The sequence below is a fragment of the Zingiber officinale genome, chromosome 5A (genome assembly GCF_018446385.1).
Source record: "Zingiber officinale cultivar Zhangliang chromosome 5A, Zo_v1.1, whole genome shotgun sequence".
Lineage (NCBI taxonomy): Eukaryota > Viridiplantae > Streptophyta > Magnoliopsida > Zingiberales > Zingiberaceae > Zingiber > Zingiber officinale.
In genome coordinates this window covers 139,911,657-139,937,407 of record NC_055994.1, presented here as the reverse complement: position 1 = coordinate 139,937,407, position 25,751 = coordinate 139,911,657, and the positions used below count along the sequence as shown (strand labels likewise).

At 38.5% G+C, this 25,751-nt stretch overlaps 2 protein-coding genes across 2 annotated transcripts; both read left to right on the top strand.

Moving 5' to 3' along the window:
- The first annotated feature begins 1,480 nt into the window (after positions 1-1,480).
- Positions 1,481-4,120, top strand: LOC121982106. The gene is made up of 4 exons (XM_042535014.1): positions 1,481-2,418; positions 3,105-3,312; positions 3,451-3,580; positions 3,662-4,120. Exons 1-4 carry the CDS (start codon positions 1,496-1,498, stop codon positions 3,901-3,903), a joined length of 1,503 nt encoding a protein of 500 aa, XP_042390948.1. The 5' UTR covers positions 1,481-1,495; the 3' UTR covers positions 3,904-4,120.
- Positions 4,121-10,564: 6,444 nt separating this feature from the next.
- Positions 10,565-24,749, top strand: LOC121980087. Its single transcript, XM_042532055.1, has 6 exons — positions 10,565-10,872; positions 20,877-21,093; positions 21,505-21,592; positions 21,692-21,744; positions 23,647-23,982; positions 24,249-24,749. Exons 1-6 carry the CDS (start codon positions 10,565-10,567, stop codon positions 24,747-24,749), a joined length of 1,503 nt encoding a protein of 500 aa, XP_042387989.1.
- Positions 24,750-25,751: the final 1,002 nt, after the last annotated feature.

Below are 25,751 nucleotides of genomic sequence, written 5' to 3'. Positions count from 1 at the left end.
AAACAGAAGTTTTTTCTATGGCATTGATGTCATTCCATAATTCAGTCATCACAAGATCATTAATACCTTTCACATTTTCGTAGGAATCAGTCGACGAAAATTTGACAACCACAGACAAGTACATTGACTAAAAGAGCCTAAATGTATCTAATTGCTTTAACTTGTGCATTTTTATATATCTAAATATATAGATGTTTCTCCAACTTCTACTGACTAAAACAAAGCTGAGGTAGACTTACCACTCAATGTTCTCACCACTGATGTCATTCATGAATTAAGTACTCAAACTCAAACCAAATTCTTATGATATTTTTATTATTAATTAACTGAGATTAGATTTTTTTTTTTCATGGTTGAAAGATTTTAAGTTCATTTTCAGAGTAACAACTTGAGAGGTACATGAGAACTTCTTGGATATGGGGCATGCAAATGAGAAATGACTGTAATTGTTCCATCAATGAAACAATGGTCCACCATGATGTCTATGCTTCTTTTTTGATGCTTTCACTTTCCAAACTTGATAACAAAAGGTGACAAATTAAAGGGGAGGAACTCGAAAAGAAAACGCGTTTAGCTTCGTCAAAAATCTTTCATTTCAGTAGGGCCACAGCAAGCATAAACTCTTTAAACCATTAACTAAAGAACATCCTATCAGTTCCTGACCTTAAAAGTTTTATGCAATCATCTGAAACTAGGTCCTCACTTTCTATAGCAGAGGTCTGTAATTCTCATGGCTACATACTACATGAGAAATAGCCAGAATGTTGCTGAGAGTTTTATGATACTCACATCTCAAACCTGCATAAGAAAACTAACCTTGGTGACATTGGGTAAGCAGGAATCTTATAGCCATAAAAACTAAACATCATGGATTCTGAACGTAGCTTTGTTAGATAACTTGCTGATATTGAGCTCTGTTGTCACTGACTTCGGTGCTTGTTTCCTTTCCTACTTTTCTGCAGGCTTTCCCCCTTTTTCCTTCTTTTACATCTTTTGTTTTCCTTCCCTACCCTCTCTCTCTAGGTTGTTCTTTTCGGTAGCTGTTTGTGGCCATTTTGAAAAGGAAAAGGAAATGTTGATTCTCTGCTATTGTCAGATATGATTGCTTTGGAGTGTCATGATTGTCATATTCGTCGAGGTATTCCAATATTAAAATCCAGTTAACAACTAACCCAAATCAATCTGCAACCTCAGTTTTTGATCCCACTGCTGAGGCATGCCTTGACATTTTTATTGTTACTCGTCTCTCTCTCTCTCTTTGAATGAGGCGTTCAACCGCAAGAGAGTGTGAAGTTAATCCAAAGATTGCGAGTAACTGCAATAAAGAAATACAAGAGAAGGAGAAGGTTAGGAAGGATCCTGGCTGCAATTTCCATGGCTGCATGCATTGCAAGGTTGGAGGCTATTGGAGTGGTTGAGCCAGCCAGTTGTTTTCTGCCTTTGAAAAGAAAAATGAAAAGTGGCCTCAACACCATCTGTCCAGCTGCCAGTGCCGATGGGCCCAGAGTGGGACCCTCTCCCTCTTTGGGGGCAGGTGGGTGATCTCCGATTATCTCTAGTCTTTCTCTATCTTACTAGAGTGCGGCTGCCCATTTCCCCAAAAAACTACAAGCACACTGTGAAACAAACAGAGCAAATCCAACTCCGTTTCTTGATTTCTTCGTCCTTTACTTCGACGACCATGTCATCGATCGGAAGAGGAAGAGGACCACCATCTTTCCCCTGCCCGGATCACCTCGTCTCCATGCTAAAAATGGCAACTTTAAAGCTCCGCCGTCTCTGCTACAACCTCCGGTGGCCACTCCGCCGCCGCCGACCCCATCAGTCCCGCCATGACATCTCCGAGCCGACGCTAGGTCCAATTCGGCTGGCCACGTTCAACGCCGCCATGTTCTCGATGGCGCCGGTCGTGTCGGCGTCGTTGCAGGAGGAGCTCGACCTCCGCTGCAAGTCCGCCAACGACCGGCCGCGAGGCATACTAAAGCAGCCGAGCATGGCGAAAGCCAAGCTGAGGGTGTCCATCAATCTCCCCGACAACGAGATCTCCGTGGAGAGAAGCAAGAAGCTGAGCTCCCGGCAACTGAATCCCGCCGTGGGCGAGGGCGCAAGCCACGCGTGGAAAGGGAAGGCCCCTGCTTCCGATGGCCCCGCTGGCGGTTCGAGTTCCTTCCGTGGCGGTGGGAGCAACAGGAGTATACTGGATGTGCTGAGGGAGGTGGGGGCCGACATAATTGGGCTGCAGAACGTGAAGGCGGAAGAGGAGAAGGGGATGCGGCCGCTGTCGGAACTGGCCGAGGGACTGGGGATGAAGTATGTGTTCGCCGAGAGCTGGGCACCGGAATACGGCGACGCCATACTCTCCAAGTGGCCGATCAAGCGGTGGAAGGTGCAGAAAATGTTGGATGATAGAGATTTCAGGTACTCTACGTCATCTTCTACAAAAGGGGGCTTTTTTTGTCTTGTTTCTTAGCAATTTCATCCATTGAGGCTCTCTGATCAAATTGCGATGCAATCCATTAACATCCCCTTCATAATCTGATCAAATCTTGAGCCAATCTTTATGCTAACATTAAAATTATCTAAAGAAGAAATGTAAAAAAATTGATGATTATTTTAAAATTTTTGGAAATAATTTTGTGAAGGAAAAAAAGGAAACAGTCCTGACGTCATTCAGTAAGTACATTCTTGACGTCAGTAACCGGTCAAGTAGCTCACCCTGTCTGGACCAAAATTTTACTTCTGGTTGTACTAGATTGTCTCAAGAGTATCATAATGAGAAAACATGTTTGACTTTGCTCTGACTCTTCACATTTTTAGATAATCTACTCAACGATATTCTAAAATTTAAGGAATTTAAAGAATTGCCTCTTCAGTTAACAGATCTCAGTCAATTGACCCTTATAAGATCTAGTGAGTCGTTTAACAATGTTGAAATTGTAAAGATTGTCAAGGAAAAACAATAAAAATAATAAATCCGGTGGTATTTTGATAATATTCAAACTCTGAATTAGTGAAAATTTCGCTATAGTTTTCCAGTAGAAAGGAAATAGATTTTAAATGGCCCAAGAAAACAAATTTTTTAAGGCTAACTTGTCTTGTGATAGGAATGTGCTGAAAGCCACAATCGAGGTCCCGAAAGCAGGAGATATAAATTTCCTATGCACCCATCTCGATCACCTCGATGAGAATTGGAGGATGAAACAAATAAATACGATACTAAGATCAACTGAAGGGCCTCACATTTTGGCTGGTTGCCTCAATTCTCTTGATGAAACAGACTACTCTTCGGAAAGATGGGCTGATATTGTAAAGGTAAAGATGTTAGTTTGTGAATCGTATTTGATCAATTGAATAATCAAAAAATATAATTATGAACCAGATGCAGAGAAGGTAAATAAGTGTATCAACTTACAAAAATCCATCTGAAGTTGTTTGAATTGGTATCTGTAGTATTATGAAGAGATGGGGAAGCCAACACCAAAAGTTGAGGTGATGAAGTATTTGACAGGGAAACATTACTTGGATGCCAAGAACTTTGCAGGGGAATGTGAAGCAGTTGTCGTAGTGGTCAAGGGCCAAGGTAAAGAAAAACATACTGATCTCAGATCAAATTCTTGTCGTTTTAGAAGCTAACTGCCGTGTTCTCTAATTATAATTGAAGATGTGCAAGGGACATGTAAATATGGGACAAGAGTTGATTACATCCTTGCATCACCAAACTCACCCTACAAATTTGTCCCTGGCTCTTATGGCGTCCTTTCGTCAAAAGGGACTTCAGACCACCACATTGTGAAGGTTGACATTGTAATATCCCAGACTGATCCAAACAATGATGGGCACCAAGAGAAGCAACCGAAAGTTGTAAAGATCGACTCCTCTTCGTCTAATAAAGGGATCTGGTAGACTAATATGTGATGCTGTTTTTATTTTGTCTATAGATTTTGACACAGGTTTCCATTCATGCTGTTGAGTGATGAACTGAGATGCCGGAGTGTGAAAATTGTAAGGCAGGCATAACTCATAGAGAACTATCGCTATGCTTCCAAGAAATGCTGCCAAAATTGATGTTTTTGTGAAGAAAGAATTCACTATTAAGAAGATTGGGATTGCCATTTGCCAATTTGAAGAAATCTGGAAATATAAAAACTGAATATTTCTGCAAAAAAATCAATAACCTTTCACCTTCTACGAACCCTTAACACGCATGTTGGCAACTGCGACGATCATTATTAACCTCCTCCTCCTCCTCCAGACCTACGCTTTTGGAAAACCGAACCGTTATTCCAGAAACACTGAGAGGGGCTATAAAGTATAAACAAACTAAGAACAAGAAAGTGACGCCACACGCACGTGCGACGCCGTTGTGACGCACCTGCGCGGTTCACGCTGTCATCAAGCTGCGGTGATTCCACCACGTCGGGACGCCGTAACCGCTCAACATATCCTGACACCTCCGCTCCTCGCCGCTCCTCGTCTGTATCGCCACCATCGCCGTCGGCGATCTTACCTCCGCTTCCACTTCTTCTGTAGTCTTTTCTGTCTTAGCATCTTCTTCTGCGTCGTCATCGCCATCTTGATCTTCTTCTTCTTCCTCCTCCGCGATTTTTGTAACTCCGTTTCGCACTTCATCAACCGGTTTGCAGCCGGCGAAGTTCTTTTCTTCGCTTTCAGATAGGATAACGAGATCCAAACGGAGGCGTCCACCCTCGCGGGTGGCGCGGAGGACCTCCACCGGCGGCTCGATCAAGACCTCTGTCATCCGGATCCGCCCGCCTTCTCTCACCGCTCTTAAAAACCGAGTCCGCCCGTTAGCCAACCAGGGAAGCGGCGGTGGGATCGGGGGCCGCGGCCGTGGCTTCTTCCTAGCTTCCTTCAACCCTCGCCATGGTAGAGTCCCGCTCCTCGATCCCGGCGCCTCGGTCTCCTCCGCTTCCATCCTCCCATCGCCGCTCTCCGATCCAAGATCCTCCGTGCACATGCGCAGCCCTTCGTCGTAGACGATATCGTGGAGGCCGCGGGATCCTGCGTCCACCCTCTCCCGCGGAGGCTTCCTGACGGCAGAGGACATTACCACATTCGGCGACTGCAACAGATCGCCGACGACGATTCGGAGCCCGTCGAGATATTCGTGGGGAATATTCCGGCATCGGCGGCGAGGATCGTTGCGCCGGCCATCTTCGACATCGATACCAGAGAGCCTTAGAAAAGTAAGCGCTGCCCTACACAAGTACAGCATCGCTTTCTAATTCCCCTTTTTATTTCCTTGTAGCGCCATTACTTCGCTCTCCTTTTTTTTTTTCCCTTACCGAAAACGAAAACGGAGACAGAGCGCGATCGGTAGGGCAGAAGCGAAGGGAAAAGGATGGGCGATGGATCGAGATAATTAAATGGAAATTTTAATTAGCAAATTCATTTATTTTCTCCTTTTCTATAATTACATCTACACCCGTATTCCCACTGGTTCTCGTTACGAGCCTTTGTATGGGTGCGAGTGAGAGTTAGGTGGATTCATGCAATCACAGGAAGGTGGGTGATCGTGGGTAGTGGTAAACAAGTCAGTTAAGGGTGGACCAGGATGGAAGATGGAAGCATGGGCTTGCGATCGGCGACGTGTTTCGGTTTCCCGTTTTAGCGTTCTAATTATGGTATGTCGGACTTACTGTCTACGCCAGACCGGAGCACGAAGGCGTCAGTAAAATTAAAATGCCAAAAGTACACAAGGAATTAATTCTATATGATATAATAAAATAGCATATAAAATTTAGACAAGTCATTTATAATAAAGTCTTTTACCATATAGAGAAAAATATCTTTATTTTAAAAATAACACTTAATCTTCGATTAAAGTACTTATGTTGTTAATATATATATATATATTTTAATAATATCAAAAGGAAAAAAATATATTGAATTGACGTGGAAAAATAATTATATATTTTCGGGAGTTGATTCTTTAATTATTAATTAGTTGGATCGATTATATGTACAGAGAGAAAAATATACATAAAAGGATAAAAAAAATATAGAAGCATCTAGTGATTGTGTCCTTTGTTACTCGCTCGAATCTGTGATTGATGTTAATTTGTCGGTGCATCCGCTGTAAGTGTTCTACAAAGCAAAACTTGATAGCTAAATATTGTTATTGTTAGTGTTACCCTCTTTGACGCCCAAGTTAATGATAAACTGAGATATGAACCTTGCGTGCATGCATGAGAAAGAAAAAGAGCTCAAAGAAGATGAAGAAAATTTACATTTGTCTTAAAAAAGAATTATTGTCTTCGCCTATTTTCACATAACCTTATATAATGATGGATAGAGGCAGATCTAAAATTTTAAATTTAGAGAAAAGTAAAGAAAATAATTATTATACATTGTATTTGAAGGCTGCGCAACCGGGACAACGAAAATATACATTTTAAAATACTTAATTTTATTTTATTCATATAATTATTTATTAACCTTTATATATTATTAGAGGTCACATACAATATTGATTTTAATTAGTAAATTAACATATGTTAAAAAATATTAATTAGGAATTAGTTGATATATCAACAAAAGAAATAAAAGTAGACGTAAATTATCAATAAATTTAATATAATTTTTTTCTTTTAAAATTATAAAAAAAATCAAAAAGATAGGGATATAATTAACTTTTTTTAAAAATTACATTTAACTTTGGTCAAAGGCAATAAATGTTATTTTTAAAATATAAGGGGACAAAATGATACTTGATAGAAAATATAGGGAGAATTAAAGATATTTTTCATATATGATATCTTTCACAATCTCTACATGTGCCACAAAATATGTCCTAATTTATGAAGTAAGCATAGTGAAACAATTCATAGTCGATCCCATCTGTGACATATAGAGATGACGTGCCGGGTATGATGGATTGGATGATTGATCGTCAGAAGATTTTTTCTTCCAAAATAAGCTTCTTTTTCGATTCTACGCATAAGAAGACGAACCAACAAAATGTCATCACCTAAAGACCAAGGACGAGTCTGTGGTGAACACCATCTGACACTCAAGTCAATCATCGTCCCAAGGAATGGATGAAAAACAGCCAGAATGTATGCGCGAGAGTAGAGTGGCAGATGTCAGTGAGCCAGTGTTTGAAAAAATGCCCTAGGCGGCCGCTTAGGCATTGTACGGTTGTAGGCCGTGCCAGAAACCAACCAGGCGGATGACCTAGGCGGTTGGGCTACCTAGGCGATCCTCGACAGGCTTCGGCGGCCATCGCGAGCTTCGGCGGATTTCGGCGGGCTTGGCGGGCCTAGGTATTTTTGACATATTTTAGGTTTTTTAATACTAAATCGGATTTGTCGAGGCGCTTCGTCTTCTCTCATCGCGGCTTGCTTCCGGTAAGTTTTTATTTTTTGTTTCTGTTAATTTTTTTTATTTCTCATGATTTGTTGTTGCGGCAACTCTCCGGCAACGCCGGACGTGTCACAGGGCGTCAGACGCCACCGGAAGCATTGTCGAACGCGTTCGGCGAAGTCCGACGTTACTTCTAGCAATGTCGATAGCGTCGTGATGCTTTCGACTGTGCCGAAAGCTTTCCGCGACGCTACCAGCGTCACTAAAAACAACACCGGACTTTGCCGGACGCACCGAAGGCCTCCCACGAGGCACCGGTGGCGTCCTGTGGCGTTCGCGCGATAGCACGTTTTTTTTTTTTTTTTTTTTCTATTTTGTATTTTTTTTAGATTTAATAAATTAAAACAATTCCTAATTGGGATAATTTCAATAATAAATTCATAAAGCCTAATTAAATTATGATCCCAATTAAATATATTTAAAATTTAATTTTTTTATAATAAATATTATTAATTTATATAAAACAAATTTAAATATATAAAATTATATATAAAATTCTAATAACAAATTAATTTATATAAATCTGATTATATATATAAATAATATATTTATTTTTTTAATAAATATTATTAAATATTAATTTATATAACAGATTTAAAAAATTATATTTAAAAAATTCTAATAAATAATATTTATTATTATTTATCAGATTTAAAAATATAAAAAAAATATTTAAAATTTAAAAAATTATTATACATATTATTAATTTATATAAATCATATTTATAAATTTTATATATTATTAATTTATATTAATCAGATTTATAAATATTAAAATTATATTTAAATTTTAAAAATTCTAATAAATATTATTAATTTATATAAATCAGTTTTAAAAATATAAAAATTAAATTAAAATTTTAAACATTCCAATAAATATTAGTAATTTATATATAAAGTAGATTTTAAAACATAAAAATTTTATTTAAAATTTATTTTTTAAAACAAATATCTAATAAATTTTATTAATTAGATTAAGATATATAAAAAAATATTATCAGACTTGTTAATATTATATTTCATTATTTTGTATTGTATGGTATAATACTATAATTAAATTTTATTATCATGTTATGTTGTTATATATAATTTTTTCAGGTTATCTGTTATTATAATGGCAAGTAATTCATCTTCGATAGCATCTGTCACTCAATCCGAATCTGGGATTCTTAGAAGAAAGTCAAATGACATCGGATGGGAGTTTGGGATATTGATTGATCCTAAGAACCTCGATAAAATTAAATGCAAGTTATGTGAAAAAATAATGTCAAGGGGAGTGTATAGGATAAAGGTATGGATGTAAACGAGACGAACTGAGCCGAACAGGATTAGGCTCGAGCTCGGCTCGTTTAAGTTATATTGGGCACGAGCTCGGCTCGAGCTCGAATTGAGCTTTTATCACAAGGCTCGAGCTCGACTCGTTATTAGCTCGATTATCAAAGTTAACGAGCCTAACTCGTTAAGCGAGCTCAGGCTCGTTTTCGGACTCATTTTCGGGCTCGTTTAGAGCTCATTTTTGGCTTTTTTTTTGGCTCATTTTAAAGCTCATTTTAAGGCTCATTTTAGAGCTCGTTTGTTTGGCTCGTTTTAGAGCTCGTTTTTTTGGCTCGGTTTAAAACTCGTTTTAAGGCTCGTTTTAGAGCTCGTTTTTTTGGCTCGGTTTAAGGCTCATTTTAAGACTCATTTTTTTGGCTCGCGAGCCTATAAACGAACATGTTCGCGAACTCACGAGCCGAATATCCTTAAGCTCGAGCTCGGCTTGATAAAACTATCGAGCTCGAAATCAAGCTCAAGCTCGGTTCGATAAGATAAACGAACGAACTCGAACGAGCTTTTTACCGAATCGATCTCCGAATAGCTCGCGAATCGTTTGATTCATTTACATCCCTAGATAAAGGAGCGCATTGGAAATATACCTAGAAATGTATCAACTGTAAAAAAAAAAAAACACCCATATAGGGATGCTTTTTTTGACTTTAAAGAGCGGTGTTCAACCACTCCTACACTTTTACCAACGGTTTGAAAACCACTCCTCTTATTGCCGCCCCTATATCCTATAGAAGCGATTTTTGTAACCGTTGATAAAAATTAAAAAATCGCTCTTATTATACTTTATAGGTACGATTTGAAATCGATCTTACACGCTGTACACATAACAACGATTTCAAACAACTTCTATAGCTATAAATATAGGAGCAGTTCAAATCACTCTTAAACTCTTTAGGTGTTAGAATGATTTTAAACGACTTCTGTATGTCATAGATATAAGAGTGATTTTGAAACGCTATTAATGCTAGACATTAAGGAGTGGTTTTAAACGCTCCTAAATGCAAGTATAGGAGCACATCAAAATGCTATTAAAATTTGAAATTTAGGAACAGTTCAAACCATTATAGAACACATTATATATAAGAACAATTTTAAACCGTCCTATACACCATATATATAAAAGAAATTTTGAAACACTATTGATGCTAAAAATTTAGGAGTGAGTTCAAACCACTCTTAAATATCATGGGTATAAGGACACTTCAAACGTGGTTAAAGAACACTTTCGAAACAAGGTTGATTCTTGAAATTTAAGAGTAATTTCAAACCACACATAAATGCCATAAGTATAAGAGTACTTCAAAACATTGTTAAAATTAAAATTTAGAAACAATTCAAATCACTCTAGCTCTAAAACTCATTAGATGTATAAATAATTTTCAACTAGAGCCCAATAGGTGTAAAAATAATTTTCAACTCATTAAAGAAAATAATCTAATTGTATATTCTTCAGAGATGCATCCCTCTTGTTCTGGAACCAAATGACCACTTGCCTTAGATGTAGCCCAATCGTTGTAGCCAACTGCAGTTTCCTCTTTGACTCCAGTTTGTTTCCCTATAGCTCGAAGCTCCTCTCCAGTGCCCTCACCTATTCTATGTTCAACCGCCTCCTTCTCCCCTGCTTGCATGTCGTCATCGGAGAGGTCATCAAAGAGCTCATCCTCGACCATTGCAACGTCGTGTATGTCATCACTTGCATTACCGATCCCGACCCGACAAGGACATGGATCTTTTCCCCCGCACGAGATAGAGTAGTGGAGTCATAGTTTTAGCAAGATTAATTGCTAGTGATTGAGTTAAAATTTGAAGGAGAAAGCAAAGCTCACCAATGAGGTCTTGCAGGTTGTGGCATGGAGGCATGGCTGGTGCAGGAAGTTGTCAATGTTCAGCTTCATAGGGCGGTTGGAATTGTAGCATCTGCTCTTGAAGTCCTACGCGATCTCATGCACCAGTTGCCAGAACGACAACTTCCGGATCAGCCACTCCGTGCTATTCTGGTACTTTCGGATCTCTCCCTCAACACCACCATGCCTGGAAAGAAGTGGTGTGGCTTCTTTACGCCACTAGTCGCGGGATCTGACTTCCTAGGCACCTTGCTGCCAGTAGACTTCGCACCATCTGCTTCGTCTGAAACACCATTATGTATATGTAGAAGAATGTGAGATTAGATGCGATGAAAAGGGGCATGCGTTAGTAGAAGAATGTGAGATTAGGGTTGGATGTGATGAAAAGGGTGTGTGATGAAAAGGGGTGTGTGTTTAAGTAGAAAAGAAAGAGACGCGCCATGAAAAGAGGTGTGCATTTAAATAGGAAAGAAAGGACATTTCTAATTTGAGCGATGCAATATTCAACCATTGGATTGACTTTAATCCAATGGTAAATAATATTAAAATCATAATTGATCCATGACACTTGTTTTATCCAATACACTATTGCCACGTAGATAGAGTGTTAGATCCTTAAAAATCATAAGGAGCAAATTGATTTTGACCCTTATTAATATAGAGATATTTTAACTATTACAATTTAATAGGCCTCCTTCCCATTTAAAAAAAATGTAATTTTAAAGGCATATGTCGAGTGGTGAGCCTCAACTTGTCATATGCCGACGAGCAGGTGGCTGACCGTAGCAGGACATGATTGCGTGGTGGCTTCGACAGGATAATGCCGACGAGTGCACTCACGAAGGAGAGGAAGAATGGAAGAAAGGAAAAGGCAACGCCGTGGTTGCTTGGCAAGGCGTCGCGTGACAGAATAACTAACAGAATAATAGATGTATAGTTAATTAAAACTTAGGTTTTAATTAATTAAAATTTAGTATTAAAATCAATCCACTTACTATAATTCCAATTCTAAGCGGGCATGCAATTAAAATTTAAATTATATGTTTCCTATAATATATAATGTACAAATAAAAAATACTATAAAATTAAATAAATTTGAAACACGGTGTAATTTTAATTAATTTTGAGAAAATATTTTTTCATCTATGTGAAAATTGAAAAGAGCATAAAATCATCAATAAAAATTAAATGATCATATAATATATTTTTAAATTTTAAGAAAACACCCCTCCCTTTTTGTTTTTGTTTGCATTGCGTTTTATATATTAAAATAATATTTTAGTCATATATGATTAATTTAATTTGAATAAAAGAAAAATAATATAAATGTATAAATATCTATAACTATATTAAATATTAAATAATTTGTACCGTTTTCAAATACTAGGTACATGGTCAAATTTTTTATATAAATACTCTTATTAAGAAAATTTAAATTAAAATTTGAAAAATAAAAAATCAAATTTAAATTTTTCTTATTTTTAATAAGTTTTATTAAAAAATTTATTTAAATTTGATTTTTATCCTATAAATAAAGATCATAAAAATTCTAAGTTAACAATGATCACATGGTTAAGGTGATTCTATTGAATAAAGAAATGAATATTTTAGGATATTGTTATAAGAAATAGAGGTAGTTTGAGAGAGTAATTTTATGCTACCTAACTCCCATATCTGACTCCAGTGCCTGACTGAGTGTACAGGGTATCCGAATGTATGTGAACAGTTTGTAAATTGCTCTTAGAAGTTATTTTAATAGAAATAGTTAGTAGCAATGTTAGACACAGAATGGTTGCCAAAAGTATCCAAAATTGCCAGTTTCAATATTGTTTCTAAAAGTTTATCAATAAGAGTGGTTTATGCAAATCAACGCCAAAACTATGTAATAGATGCAGTTTAAAAATCAATTCTAAACCACTAGAGCAATAACAATGGTTTATAATAACACTTTACACAAGCTTTTGTTCCAAGAATCCAATATGAGCGGTTTGAAGATTGCTCCTAGAAGTTGGAGCAATAGAAATAATTAGTAGCAACATTTTACTCAGAACCGCTACTAAAAGTAGCTAATATCGACAATTTTAATATTGTTTCTAATAGTTGTATCATTAAGAGCGGTTTATAGTAGCGGTTCTTTCGAATCGATACTAAAGCTATGCAATAAGAGTGGTTTCATAATTGTTCCTAAAAGGCCAGATAATAGAAATGGTTTAGTTCAAACCGATTTAGTTGGTCGAGTTTCAAGAGCGGTATTAAAACCACTCCTAAACAACCGCTCCTTTACAAGTGTTTTTTTTAGTGATATGGTTGTCAAAAAACATCTCAAGAAGACAAAAATAAGTGTAAATAGGCTATTTTAGAAGGGAGGAATAGAAAGAAGAACAAAATAATGGAAGAACAAAGTTGTAGAGCAGAGGTGGGTATTTCTTTAGATGAAGAAGGTCTTGAAATTGAAGGGATTGGTGGAATTAAAAAACCTCTTCCACTTGACACTATGGATAGATATGCATTGGCAATTGCTCCAGAAAATGCAGGCTCCGGTGGAAGTAAAGTGCTTCGCCAAAAAAATATAAATGAGACTCTTTTCAAAGAGAGAACTCAACAAGTTCAACAATATGTTGGGAGATGAGTTTATGAAAATGGAATCTCATTCAATGTTGTTGATAATGATAGCTTCAAGCAACTAATGGAGGCAGTGAGTCAATTTGGACCAGGATTCAAGCCTCCAACTCAATATCAACTTAGGGAGGCATTGTTGAAAGCCAAAGTTGAAAGAACAAAACAATTACTGAAGAAACATGAAGAAGAAGGAGCAAAGAATGGATGCTCGATCATGACAGATGCATGGAGTGATAGAAAAAGAAGAAGCATCTTAAATTTGTGTGTTAATTGCAAGGAGGGTACTACATTTTTAGAGTCTAAGGAGTCTTCAGATGAGGCACATACAGCTGAACTTATTTTTGAGTATGTTGACAAGTGTGTTGAACAAGTAGGAGCTCAGAATATTATTCAGATTGTAACAGATAATTGTTGGTGCAACCTTAGGTCAAGGTTGACCTGGGTGACCCGACTCGAGTTAACCTGACTCGAGGTATATTTTGATGTTTGACAAGAATAGAGAAGTTATATTTTGATGGTTGACAAGAATAGGAACTTGGGGGATTGTGGGTGCAACCTTTGGTCAAGGTTGACCTGGTTGACCCGACTTGTGTTGACCTGATTCGGGAAAAGTCCAAGTATAGAGACTTGGCACGGAAAAGTCCAAGCAGGGAGCTTGGCACGGGAAAAGTCCAAGTATGGAGACTTGGCACGGAAAAGTCCAAGCAGGGAGCTTGGCACGGAAAAGTCCAAGCAGGGAGCTTGGCACGAGAAAAGTCCAAGCAGAGAGCTTGGCACGGGGAAAAGTCCAAGTATGGAAGCTTGGCATGGGAAGTCGGAGAGGGCTCGGTAGCTCGTTCTTCGGACTAGGTCAGAGAGGGCTCGGTAGCTCGTTCTCTAGACCGGACGAAGTCGGAGAGGGCTCGGTAGCTCGTTCTCTGGACTAGGTCAGAGAGGGCTCGGTAGCTCATTCTCTGGACCTGACGTGGAAGTCGGAGAGGGCTCGATAGCTCGTTCTCCGGACTAGGTCAGAGATGGCTCGGTAGCTCGTTCTCTGGATCGGACGTGGAAGTCGGAGAGGGCTCGGTAGCTCGTTCTCTGGACCGGACGTGGAAGTCGGAGAGGGCTCGGTAGCTCGTTCTCCGGACTAGGTCAGAGAGGGCTCGGTAGCTCGTTCTCTATATCAGGAAGGCTTTAAGGTTTAAGGCTGGGAAATTGGATCGGTCTGCTGACCGATTCAGTGATACACTGGGTCATCTGATCGATCTGGTGACCGATCAGTAACCAAACAGATTGGGAGAAGGAATGGCCTGATCGATCCACAGACCAATCAGGGCTTTGGCAACCAACTCTCTGTGAGAGTTGGGATTGGTCTGGGGACCGATCAGCCTAGGGCCTGATCGGTCCACAGACCGATCAGGGATCGCAACCAACTCTCTGTGAGAGTTGGGATCGGTCTGGGGACCGATCAGCCTAGGGCCTGATCGGTCCCCTGACCGATCAGCCTAGGGCCTGATCAGTCCCCTGACCGATCAGATCCATCCTGGACCGATCAGGGTGGAGCCTGATCGGTCCCTGATCGGTCCAGGTCTAGCCGTTGAGACACAACGGCTAGATTTCTTCTTTCTTCTTCTTCGCAGGTTCATATAAATCAAGGGCCTCTACAGTATAGCGAATTTCTGGCTCTTGCTCTTTCTTGTTCCTTGCGATCAGAGCTTTGCTGAGCTCTCCATTACTGAAGCTTCGTGTGAGCTTCCCTCGGCTGGACTCCAACTGATCTTTGTTTGTTGGACATGGCTTGTCTTAGCTTTCCCAACGATCGGAGAAAACACTAGTGTTTTACATTCATATTATTCTTGGCGTCTTGCTGTATTTCTTGTACACTGATCTTGCTGTTGCAAGAGAGATTGTGGCGAGGTTTCTCCACCAAGAAGGAGTTTTTATTAGCCGATTCTCCGGGGTCTCATCCACCGACGGATTGATAGGATTCGTCCACCTTACGGACACGCCGAGGAGTAGGAGTATCATCTCTGAACCTCGTTATATCGTCGCGTTTGAGGTTTGATCTTCTCCATTTTCGTTTCTATCTTTTATTTCCGCTGCGCTAACTCAAATTGTAGGAAGAAACGTGAATTTGGGGTCGGCTATTCACACCCCCCTCTCTAGCCGCGTCCGAAGGTCCTAACAAATGGTATCAGAGCGAGGTCGCTCTTCGTCGGATTAACACCCGGGGGAGCACGAGTTAGAGAATGGATCAACTTGGAGAAGACGTCACGATTCCACCCTTCTACGATCGCGAGGGCTCGGTAGCTCGTTCTCTGGACTGGATGGAGTCGGAGAGGGCTCGGTAGCTCGTTCTCCGGACTAGGTCAGAGAGGGCTCGGTAGCTCGTTCTCTGGACTAGGTCAGAGAGGGCTCGGTAGCTCGTTCTCTGGACCGGACGTGGAAGTCGGAGAGGGCTCGGTAGCTCGTTCTCTAGATCAGGAAGGCTTTAGGTTTAAGGCTGGGAAATTGGATCGGTCTGCTGACCGATCCAGTGATACACTGGGTCATCTGATCGATCTGGTGACCGATCAGTAACCAAACAGATTGGGAGAAGGAATGGCCTGATCGGTCCACAGACCGATCAAGGCTCGCAACCAACTCGCTGATCGGTCTGGGGACCGATCAGCCTAGGGCCTGATCGGTCCCCTGACCGATCAGATCCATCCTGGACCGATCAGGGTGGAGCCTGATCGGTCCAGGTCTAGCCGTTGAGACACAGCGGCTAGATTTCTGTCTGTGTCTTCTTCTTCGCAGGTTCATATAAGAGGGCCTCTACTGTTGGGACTGCTACTTCTGCTGGCTCCTTCTTGTTCCTTGCGATCTGAGCTTTGTTGAGCTCTCCATTACTGAAGCTTCGTGTGAACTTCCCTCGGTTGGGTCTCCAACTGCTAGTTGCTACTGTGGTTGGCCTCCGTGAAGTTGCTGCTTCATCAACAGTCGACAAGAAGGCAAGCAAACTAGTGTTTTTACATTCATATTGTTCTTGGCTTCTTGCTGTATTTCTTGTACGCTGATATTGCTGTTGCAAGAGAGATTGTGGCGAGGTTTCTCCACCCAGAAGGAGTTTTTATTAGCCGGTTCTCCGGGGTCTCATCCACCGACGGATTGATAGGATTCGTCCACCTTACGGACACGCCGAAGAGTAGGAGTATCATCTCCGAACCTCGTTATATCGTCGCGTTTGAGGTTTGATCTTCTCCATTTTCATTTCTACTTTTTATTTCCGCTGCGCTAACTCAAATTGTAGGAAGAAACGTGAATTTGGGGTCGGCTATTCACACCCCCCCCTCTCTAGCCGCGTCCGAAGGTCCTAACATGTCACCAACAATATGGTTGCAGCTAAATTGATGAGAAAAAAACGACCTAGGATTTTTTGGAGTTCATGTATAACTCACACGGTTAATCTCATGCTGGAAAGTATTGGCAAACTCCCACGATATAAAAAGGTTATTGAGCAATCCAAGTCTTTTACCTTTTTCATCTATGCTCACCATAAGACTTTGTCATTGATGAGAAGTTTCACGAAGAAGAGAGACATAGTCCGACCAGAAGTTACCAGATTTGCATCAAATTTTCTCACATTGCAAAGTTTGATTGAAAAAAAAAGCTAGTTTAAGGGTCATTTTTATAAGTGATATGTGGGAAAAATGTAAATGGTCAAAAACAAACAAAGGAAAATTGACTTACTTTGCAGTGATGAGCATGAGTTTTTGGAATGGTGTGACACTTTATTTGAAAATATTTGCTCCTTTGGTAAGAGTTTTTCGATTGGTAGATGGAGATAGAAAGCCATCGATGGAGTTTCTATATGGGGAGCTTCTTCAAGCTAAAGAAGATATCAAGGTGGCTCTAAACAACGTGAAATCAAATTATCAGCTTATCATAGTCATTATTGAGTAAAAAAATGAAGGATAGACTTGATACATCATTGCATACCACTACTTTTTTGTTGAATCCTTATTTTTGCTATAAAGATAGTTCTATTGCTCTTTATGAGGAGGTCGCAATGGGGATTTTTGAATGCATGGAAACTTTAGATGCCAACGAGTTAGATCTACAAGATATAATTATTAACAAGAAATTTTCAAAATATAGAGATAAGACTGGGTTATTTGGAAAAACATTGGCAGCAAAAACATGTGAAAAAAATGATGATACATTTAATCCATGTGCATGGTGGAGTACATGTGGTGCTCACACACCTAACTTGCTAAGGGTGACATTAAGGATACTTTCCTTAACTATAAGTTCATTTGGGTGTGAAAGAAATTGAAGTACATTTGAAGGAGTAAGTTTTAAACTTTTAGTCTTTAATTAAATCGGTTATAATTTTTAATGTCTATACTCTATATTCAGGTACTAACTATAATATTTACTTTCTCTTTTTTTTTAGATTCATACAAAGAAAAGAAATAGGTTGGATGCCAACAAGTTGAACAATCTAGTATTTGTCCAATTTAATGCTAGATTGTTGAACAAAAAAAAAAGAAGAAAGGAATGTCGATATTCTTCTTGCAAAAGATGCTTCATATGCACAAGGTTAGATTGTAGATGGTGGGGAAGATGATGAAATTGAACTAGGTTCTGGGCTTACTTAGCAAATGGTTGATGAAACAAGTGGAGTAGATGAAAATCTACAACCCCGAAGAAGCTCTAGAGTGAGAGAACTTTATGAAGATGATTTTGCATCCGAAGAAGAAGAGGAGGATCACAATAATGATATTGAGTTTGTGTCCGATGAAGAACAAGTTATTGAAAATTATGGAGAACAAGAAGTAGAATAAATATGAGTCTATGAGATATTATTAGTTGTGTAATTTTGAACTCATTTTGTTAAGACATAATTTATGTTATTCAATAATTATATTTTGCTTAGTGGTTACTGATTAACAATGATATAATCTTGAATTGAACTATTGCTACTATTTTCTAATGTTTTCCACCACTAAAGTTGTTTTAGCTTATAGCAAGGTTTTAAAATTCAAGTTGGATATATGTTTTACTGTTTACTACATGATTATGATAATTTACTGCATGTTCTACTGTTCAACTGTTTCTTTTACTTGTATTTACTGAGTCATATTTTTTTTGCACAAAACTATTAGTTTTCTTTTATAGTTTTCATTTTTTGGTATTGGAAATTATGCATCTATTTCAGCATACATAGTTAGATCTCCATTGCTATGAAATTGTTTAAGACAACATTTACATTTGCATATGACATTGTCCACAATCCACATAAAACAAGGGATACCGAGGAATCCACCTAGCGGCACCTAGTCCTTGCCTAGGCGGCCTAGACGCTGGTCTGCCACCCGACTAGCGCCTAGCGAATTTTAGAACCTTGCAGTGAGCGTACCTTTATCACGGAGATGACTCCCTTATAATATACCACCTCACATAACCTCCGCGATTATGAGGTGATGAAATGTGTCAAAGTTTGTTAAGTAATTCATCATAATGTGTCAGTGACTGTTTACAACTTCTTTTATTGTTGGGGTTGTCGAAGGAATATACTGTTATTGCTGGTCTGCTGATGGGAGACACGATGGTTCTTAAAGAAGCTTCTAGAAGAATATCCTTTGACGCAAAGTTGTTATATATTATGACAAGTTGTCAGGATACTGTTTGTTGAATATGGTTCGATCGATCCTTCAACTCGCCATTTTGTTAAGATGCTGTTGTCAACTGAATATAATCTGGCCGGTTCTTAAGTCGGCTGCCCTGTTAGGATGGTGTTGTTGACTGTATAGGTCTTGGACGGTCTTTAAGTCAACCACTTTGTTAAAATGATGTAATCTATTAAATATATCTCAGCCGGTCTTTAAGCTGACAGCTTCTATTGGACTGTTCGATTGCATTTTGTATTATATGCTTTGCCGTATATTGTCCTGCATGTATCTTGATCTGTCATTAAGCCTCTCTATTATATTCTGCACAGTTTTGAGATATTCGTTTGATGGTGTTATAATATCTTAGTCACATTAGAAATATGCTTGAGAAATAATATAGTGCCCCATGCTCTTTAGAAGTCCTTCTGATAACATCTGCTTTGCTAAAATCTTGCTTGTGTGATAATGTGAGGATAGATGCTACAGGTCCGATCGTCCTTTTCTCGCTTCAGCTTATAATGGGCTACTGAGAGAGGCAGCTATGTTTTGATAAGCTTGATTGATATATTGAGTCGAACTACGTCATGTCCTTGCTCGACCGGATTTTTATATGACTAGGGTATGTACACCGGCAGATCCAAGGGAGCGCGAGGGGGTGCTTCTACACCCCCCTTGATTCTGGAAATAAGTGAAGTGATTATTAAAAAAAAAATTAAAGGACCTTCTTGTAATTTTTAAAATTTATTGGACTCTTTTCAAAAGTAACATTAAAAATAACTTTCCTCCTTCTCATTGCCCGATCCCTGCCCTAACCTTTTTCCAGTAGCCGACTTCTTTTTCCGCTGAGGCCGAGCACCCTTTCAGCCTTTCTTCTTAAAACCAAAGACAAGCCGCCGAGCACCCTTTCTTCTTCACCCCCTCGCGCCCTTTTGCATCCGTCGGTGCAGTAAGTTTAAATCTTGCTAGGTTCATCTGAATGTTAACTACATATGTTAATTAGATTCAACATGAGTTTCATAATCCTTCGAGTACCATCTTCCTCGTGACAATAAAATCGCATCTAGCACAATCTTGAACATCTACTATTCCCATTGTTTTAATATTTCATCATCACGAGTAGAACAAAGCAAAAACATACACTGAAGTAAAGTTGACTCCACTGGGAATACTCTTGAGATGCAATCTTTTTGACTTTCAGATCTTTAACATTCATTCATCTAAAAAGATCAAAGTCTATTCTTCTGATTGTGTCCTTGTAGGTAAGTCGATTATCCACCTGATTCTAGCTGCTTCATTTGATAATTGCATATGATGATATGAACTCTGTTTTTCTCCTACTTCATTGGTGTTGAGCTTTGGATGTAATTTTTTTAACTAATGAAGAAGACAAGAATGACCAGGTCAACTAAGAAAAATCTCATGCTTCTTTGGTGTTTCTAACTCGATTATCCCTGATTCGACTTTTAACTGTGTATTATATTGTCGGTTGAATAAGCAACTTGTGAAATGTTGTTGGACAACATAGAACTTCTAATTTTGAATGCACCATTTGAATGTTGTAGGCACTTCGCCTGTTCCGTTGACGCCGCTACCACTGTGCTCCGCCGCCGTTCCTCCACAGCAAGCAAAATCCCTTCAATTTTAGGTGAGTCTTGTTCCTTATTTCATCTTATTCCTAATTTCATGATTTATACTTGGTAGTGTTCAATTGTTATGTTGATTGCATAAATCAATAATTTTGATGAATTGATATAGGTTATGGAGAAAATTTTAAAATGAAGTGTTGAGTCTTCTAAGAATTCTATGGAAGAAAATAGCAAGAAAAAATATTCCCGTGTTGAATTCAACCAGGATGATTTTGTTAGTGACCCTGGGCTACGCAAACCAATAAATGAATTTGATGTTTCAATTAGAGATCAGATTCGAAGAGAATATTTGATTAGAGGACCTTGTCAATCATTTGGTCATAGTTATCCCCAAAGGCAATTTGGTAAAGAACATAGAAGTATATCAAAAGATGCAGTTTTTTGTTTTTGGTGCTATCTCTTTAAAAATTCTCATAGAGGATGTCGAGTTGGAGATGAGGCATTTACTAATTCAGGGATGCATAATTGGAGAAAAGCAATGGAATTATTTAATACGCATGTTGGTGGTGTAGCTAGTGCTCACAATGATGCAAGAACACAACTTGAGGCTTTTCAAAATCAACGACAAAGTGTGTCACATTTGCTACAAGCACAGGGACGTGGAATGGAGATTGCATATAGCACTCGATTAACGGTAACTTTGGATGTTACACGCTTTCTTTTGAAACAAGGTTTGTCTTTCCATGTACATGACGAGTCATTGAGTTCCTCAAATAAAGGTAACTTTCTTGAATTGATTGAGTGGTATACCCAAAGAAATGACGAGGTTGCTAAGACAATGAATGAAAATGCCCCTAGAAACAACCAAATGAAATCTCCAACAGTTCAAAAGGATTTAACACGGGCTTGTGCTGCTGAAGTCACAAATTTCATTCTTAATGATATGAAAGACAATATATTTTCTCTTATGGTTGATGAGTGTCGAGACATTTCAGTCAAAGAGCAAATGAGAGTTGTTTTAAGATACGTGAACTAACATGGATGTGTTATTGAAAGATTTCTTGCTATTGTACATGTGTCTGATACTTCTGCTATTTCGTTGAAGAAGGCTATTGATGAATTGTTTGCAAAACATAAGTTGTCATTATCAAGATTAAGAGGTCAAGGATATGACGGAGCTTCAAATATGCGAGGTGAGTATAATGGATTGAAGGCTCTCATATTGAAGGAAAATTCATCTGCAAGGTATGTCCATTGTTTTACTCACCAACTTCAACTAGTTGTTGTTGCAGGTGCTAAAAGCAATCGAATTGTGAGTGATTTCTTCCAATATGTTACTATGATTGTGAATATTACTGGAGCTTCATGCAAAAGAAAAGATAAGTTTAGACTGTTGGATTTTTCGAGCTGCGAAAACCGCTTTTTCGCGTCGCGGAAACCCCGAAACCCCCGCCACCAGATCCGTGCGAAGGAAAAATAAAACAAAATACGAGTACGAGTTTCTAAAGTCTAGATCTACACTAGATAAGAGTGTTACCCTCAATGTGATGCCCTTTGCTATCCCGCTAGTCCAACGGTTTGCCGGATCTCAAGATTGTTAAAGTAGACAACCCTCTACAAGTATCCACACGAACAAAATTAGGTGGAGGGGACCAAACAAAGGTGTGCTAGCACCTATGGTGTTCGGCCAAGAAAGGAGTGGGAGAGCTTGAGGAAGAAGATGATGGAATTACTGAGAATTACTCAAAATGAAAACTCACTAATGCAATTCATGTGGCCGACCACATTAAGAGGTGTTGTAACCTCCATGGAATGCCAAGAGTCACAACTCTTGGTACCTCCCATGAGGTGGCATCCTACTTAAGTAACCATGATGATGTGGAGCATCATCATTGGCCCACTCAATGCCAACTCACCAATGAGGTGACACAAAGTCAAGTCAAACTTGACTCTTTATCTTCCTCTCAAGTCAAGTCAAACTTGACTTAATCTCTCTCATGGTTGATTTAATCCAACCATTTAATTCAAGCCAATTTAATATAATGAATCTAATTCATTTAATTAAATTGATTCAATGAGTCATAATCTAAATTAGACTCATTGAACACATGAATCAACTTGAGTCCAACTCAACTAGCCCAATTAGGATTACTCTTAATCCAATTTGATTCATCACATGAATCTAATCCTCTTGGTTCATCATATGAACCTAATCTCCGTCTAATTGTCCTTAGTGTGGATCTATAGGTTCTTGTAACGTTGGCAATGCCCCTAAACCCATTTAGAAGCATAAGTAATGAGCGATATCTAGCAACACATCATTACTACCCAAGTTACAAGAATGTTGAGATCCAACATTACCTTGTGACTACTAATTGTGACTCCTCACAATATATGACAAGTGTCCTTCTATCCAAGACATCTAGATTGATCAATGTGAGGCATAGACCGTGTCATCCTCTAATCAATCTAAATCTTGAACTCCAAGTAGACTCACTAAATAAAATGAGCTCAATATCTCATATTGACTCATTTGGGCATGGTCATGCACTTCGTGGTCTCACTCTATCAAGAATATCGATGTCGCTCCCGTCATATAGGAGGGATAGATCCCATCTACATCACTCACATCCCTCTACATAATTCGTTACATACCCAATAATCGCCTTTATAGTCCATCCAGTTATGGGCGACGTTTGACGAAACCAAAGTACATAACTCCTTATGTAGGGAACCATGGTGACTTCAGGTCTAAGGACTAGTAGTTATACAAATAGCCACATGAGAAAGTATATGACACTCATATAACGATCCATGATACTTTCTCAAGGCGGGTCATTCAGTATACATTCTCCAATGCATACCCATGTGTCAACTTGATATCTCTATATCCATGACTTATGAGATCAAGTCATCGAGTTGACCTACATGCTAGTCTTATTGCATTAACATTGTCCCTGAATGTTAACACTAGACTAGGAATGATTAAGAGTAGTGTTCCCTATATCATCTCACTATCGGTTCAACTAACCGATTGATATAGGTGAGAACCTTCTACTCAAGGACGCTATTATACTTAGTTTATTTGGCACCAATACAAGTAAGTATAATAACCAAAAACAAATGCCTTTATTTATATATAAGAATATGATACAATAAATCCATAATACAATCATCAAATGATTGGCTCTGGGACTCTAACTAACATAGATAACTTGAACATGATAAACTTGTAGAATGTTTGCAGAAAGGAGATATTGTTAGTGGTAAAGGAAAAAATCAGGAGATCAGTTTAAAACGACCAGGGGATACTCATTGGGGTTCACATTACATGACTATTATCCGTTTGATGTCTACATGGACTTCTGTTTTACAAGTGCTTGAAAATATGTATGATGATGGCACTAATGATGATAATAATAATATCGCCGCCAGTTTGATTGATAAGATGGAGAGTTATGAATTTGTGTTTGTGATGCATTTGATGAAATCTTTATTGGGAATCACAAATGAATTGTCACTTGCCTTACAACAAAAGGATCAAAACATTGTACTAGCTATCAGTTTGATCAAGACAATGAAAGTTCGATTACAAAAATTGAGAGAGGAAGGATAGGAGAATTTTTTGGATGCCGTCAACAAATTTTGTAGTAACCATATGATCCCAATACCGAATATGGAAGAAAATATGAGAACTCGTGGTCGCAGCAGACGTAATGGACAAATGATTACTAATATTCATCACTATCGTGTTGAAATTTTTTGTAAGGTATTATTTCTAATTATTTTATTAAATTTTAATTTTCTAATAATGTTTTTTATTCATTTTTTTTATTGTTACAATATTAGGTTCTTGATATGATGGTTCAAGAGATGAATAATCGGTTTTCAGAATCAAGTACGGAGGTACTTACTTGCATTGTTTGCTTAGATCCAAAGGACTCTTTTTCTCAATTTAATATTAGTAAGCTACTCCGCCTTGCTGAACTTTATCCGGAGGACTTTTCATTGACTGATCGTGTAATACTTGAGGACCAACTTGAGACTTACATTCAAAATGTGCGAGGTGAATTTTCTATGATTGAAGATTTGGGAAGTCTTGCTAAAAAGATGGTTGAAACGGGCAATAATACAGTTTTTTCATTGGTTTATCGTTTGATCGAGTTAGCATTGGTTTTACCAGTTGCAACTGCTTCTGTTGAAAGGGTTTTTTCTGCTATGAAAATTATCAAGACTGATTTTCGTAATAGGATGGGGGATGAGTGGATGAATGACAGTTTGATAGTATACATCGAGAAGGATATTTTTGCCACAATTGAAAATGAACAAATTTTACAACATTTTCAATAGATGAACACTCGTAGGGTACAATTGCCTCCTCTTGTTTGTATGTCCGGATCTGATATTCAAGTATCAAAAAATAATTACTTTATTGGTATGCACATGTTTTTATATCTGTATCATTAACATTATTAATTCAGTACTTTTATCTTTTGATATATTTATTTGATAGTAAAAAATATTTTTAGTCTCTTTTTTGAGCACCCCTTTAAATATTTGTCTAGATCCGCCACTGGGTATGTATACTCATATGACCTTGAGACTGGACGGATGCACATGCACATTGTTACTTATGATTGATATGCTACGACGTGAGTCAGTTATTCCGACTGATATGTATGGCCAAACGACCTTAAGTTTGATTATCTTAAGATCTGGCCGCCCTTGAGATCCTAGACTCCTCGATTCGTTTAGCTTAAGGGTTGATTATCTTTCCCCGACCGGATTATAACTCGGTCTGGTGGAATCTGAAAAGCTTAGCACTAGGTGATTAAATCAAAATCGGATGAAGGGATTTTACTCCTTTAAGAGTATGACTGTCACCTTACATTGACTTTGACCGTCTCCTCACCTGAACTTTGACCGTCACATTACCTTCTAAGTCCACTCATCATAACCCGTATCAATAGCTTTCTTGTTTCTATTGAAAATTATAGCAAATATAAAAAAAATATGGAACCAGACAACATTAAATTTGGGATTGGTTTGATTTTATAAAAAATTTTCGTCGACCCGCTAAGATAAATTGAGAAGTGCTCGTGGCAGACAACCCAGAAGTCCAGTAGTTTGTGGTTATGGGTCTCATTTGGATTGCGCACCCCATTTAGAGAAAAAACCTTATAAATATATCTAGTTGAGAATCGAATTGTGAATACCTGAGTGACAATTCGATACCAACCTGGGACAATTGTAACAAATATAAATGTAGATCCGCTACATTAATGCCCACTAGTGTCAATTCAACGGATATAGAGGGAGGTACATGTAGGTGCACAGGCGTCAGATATATAA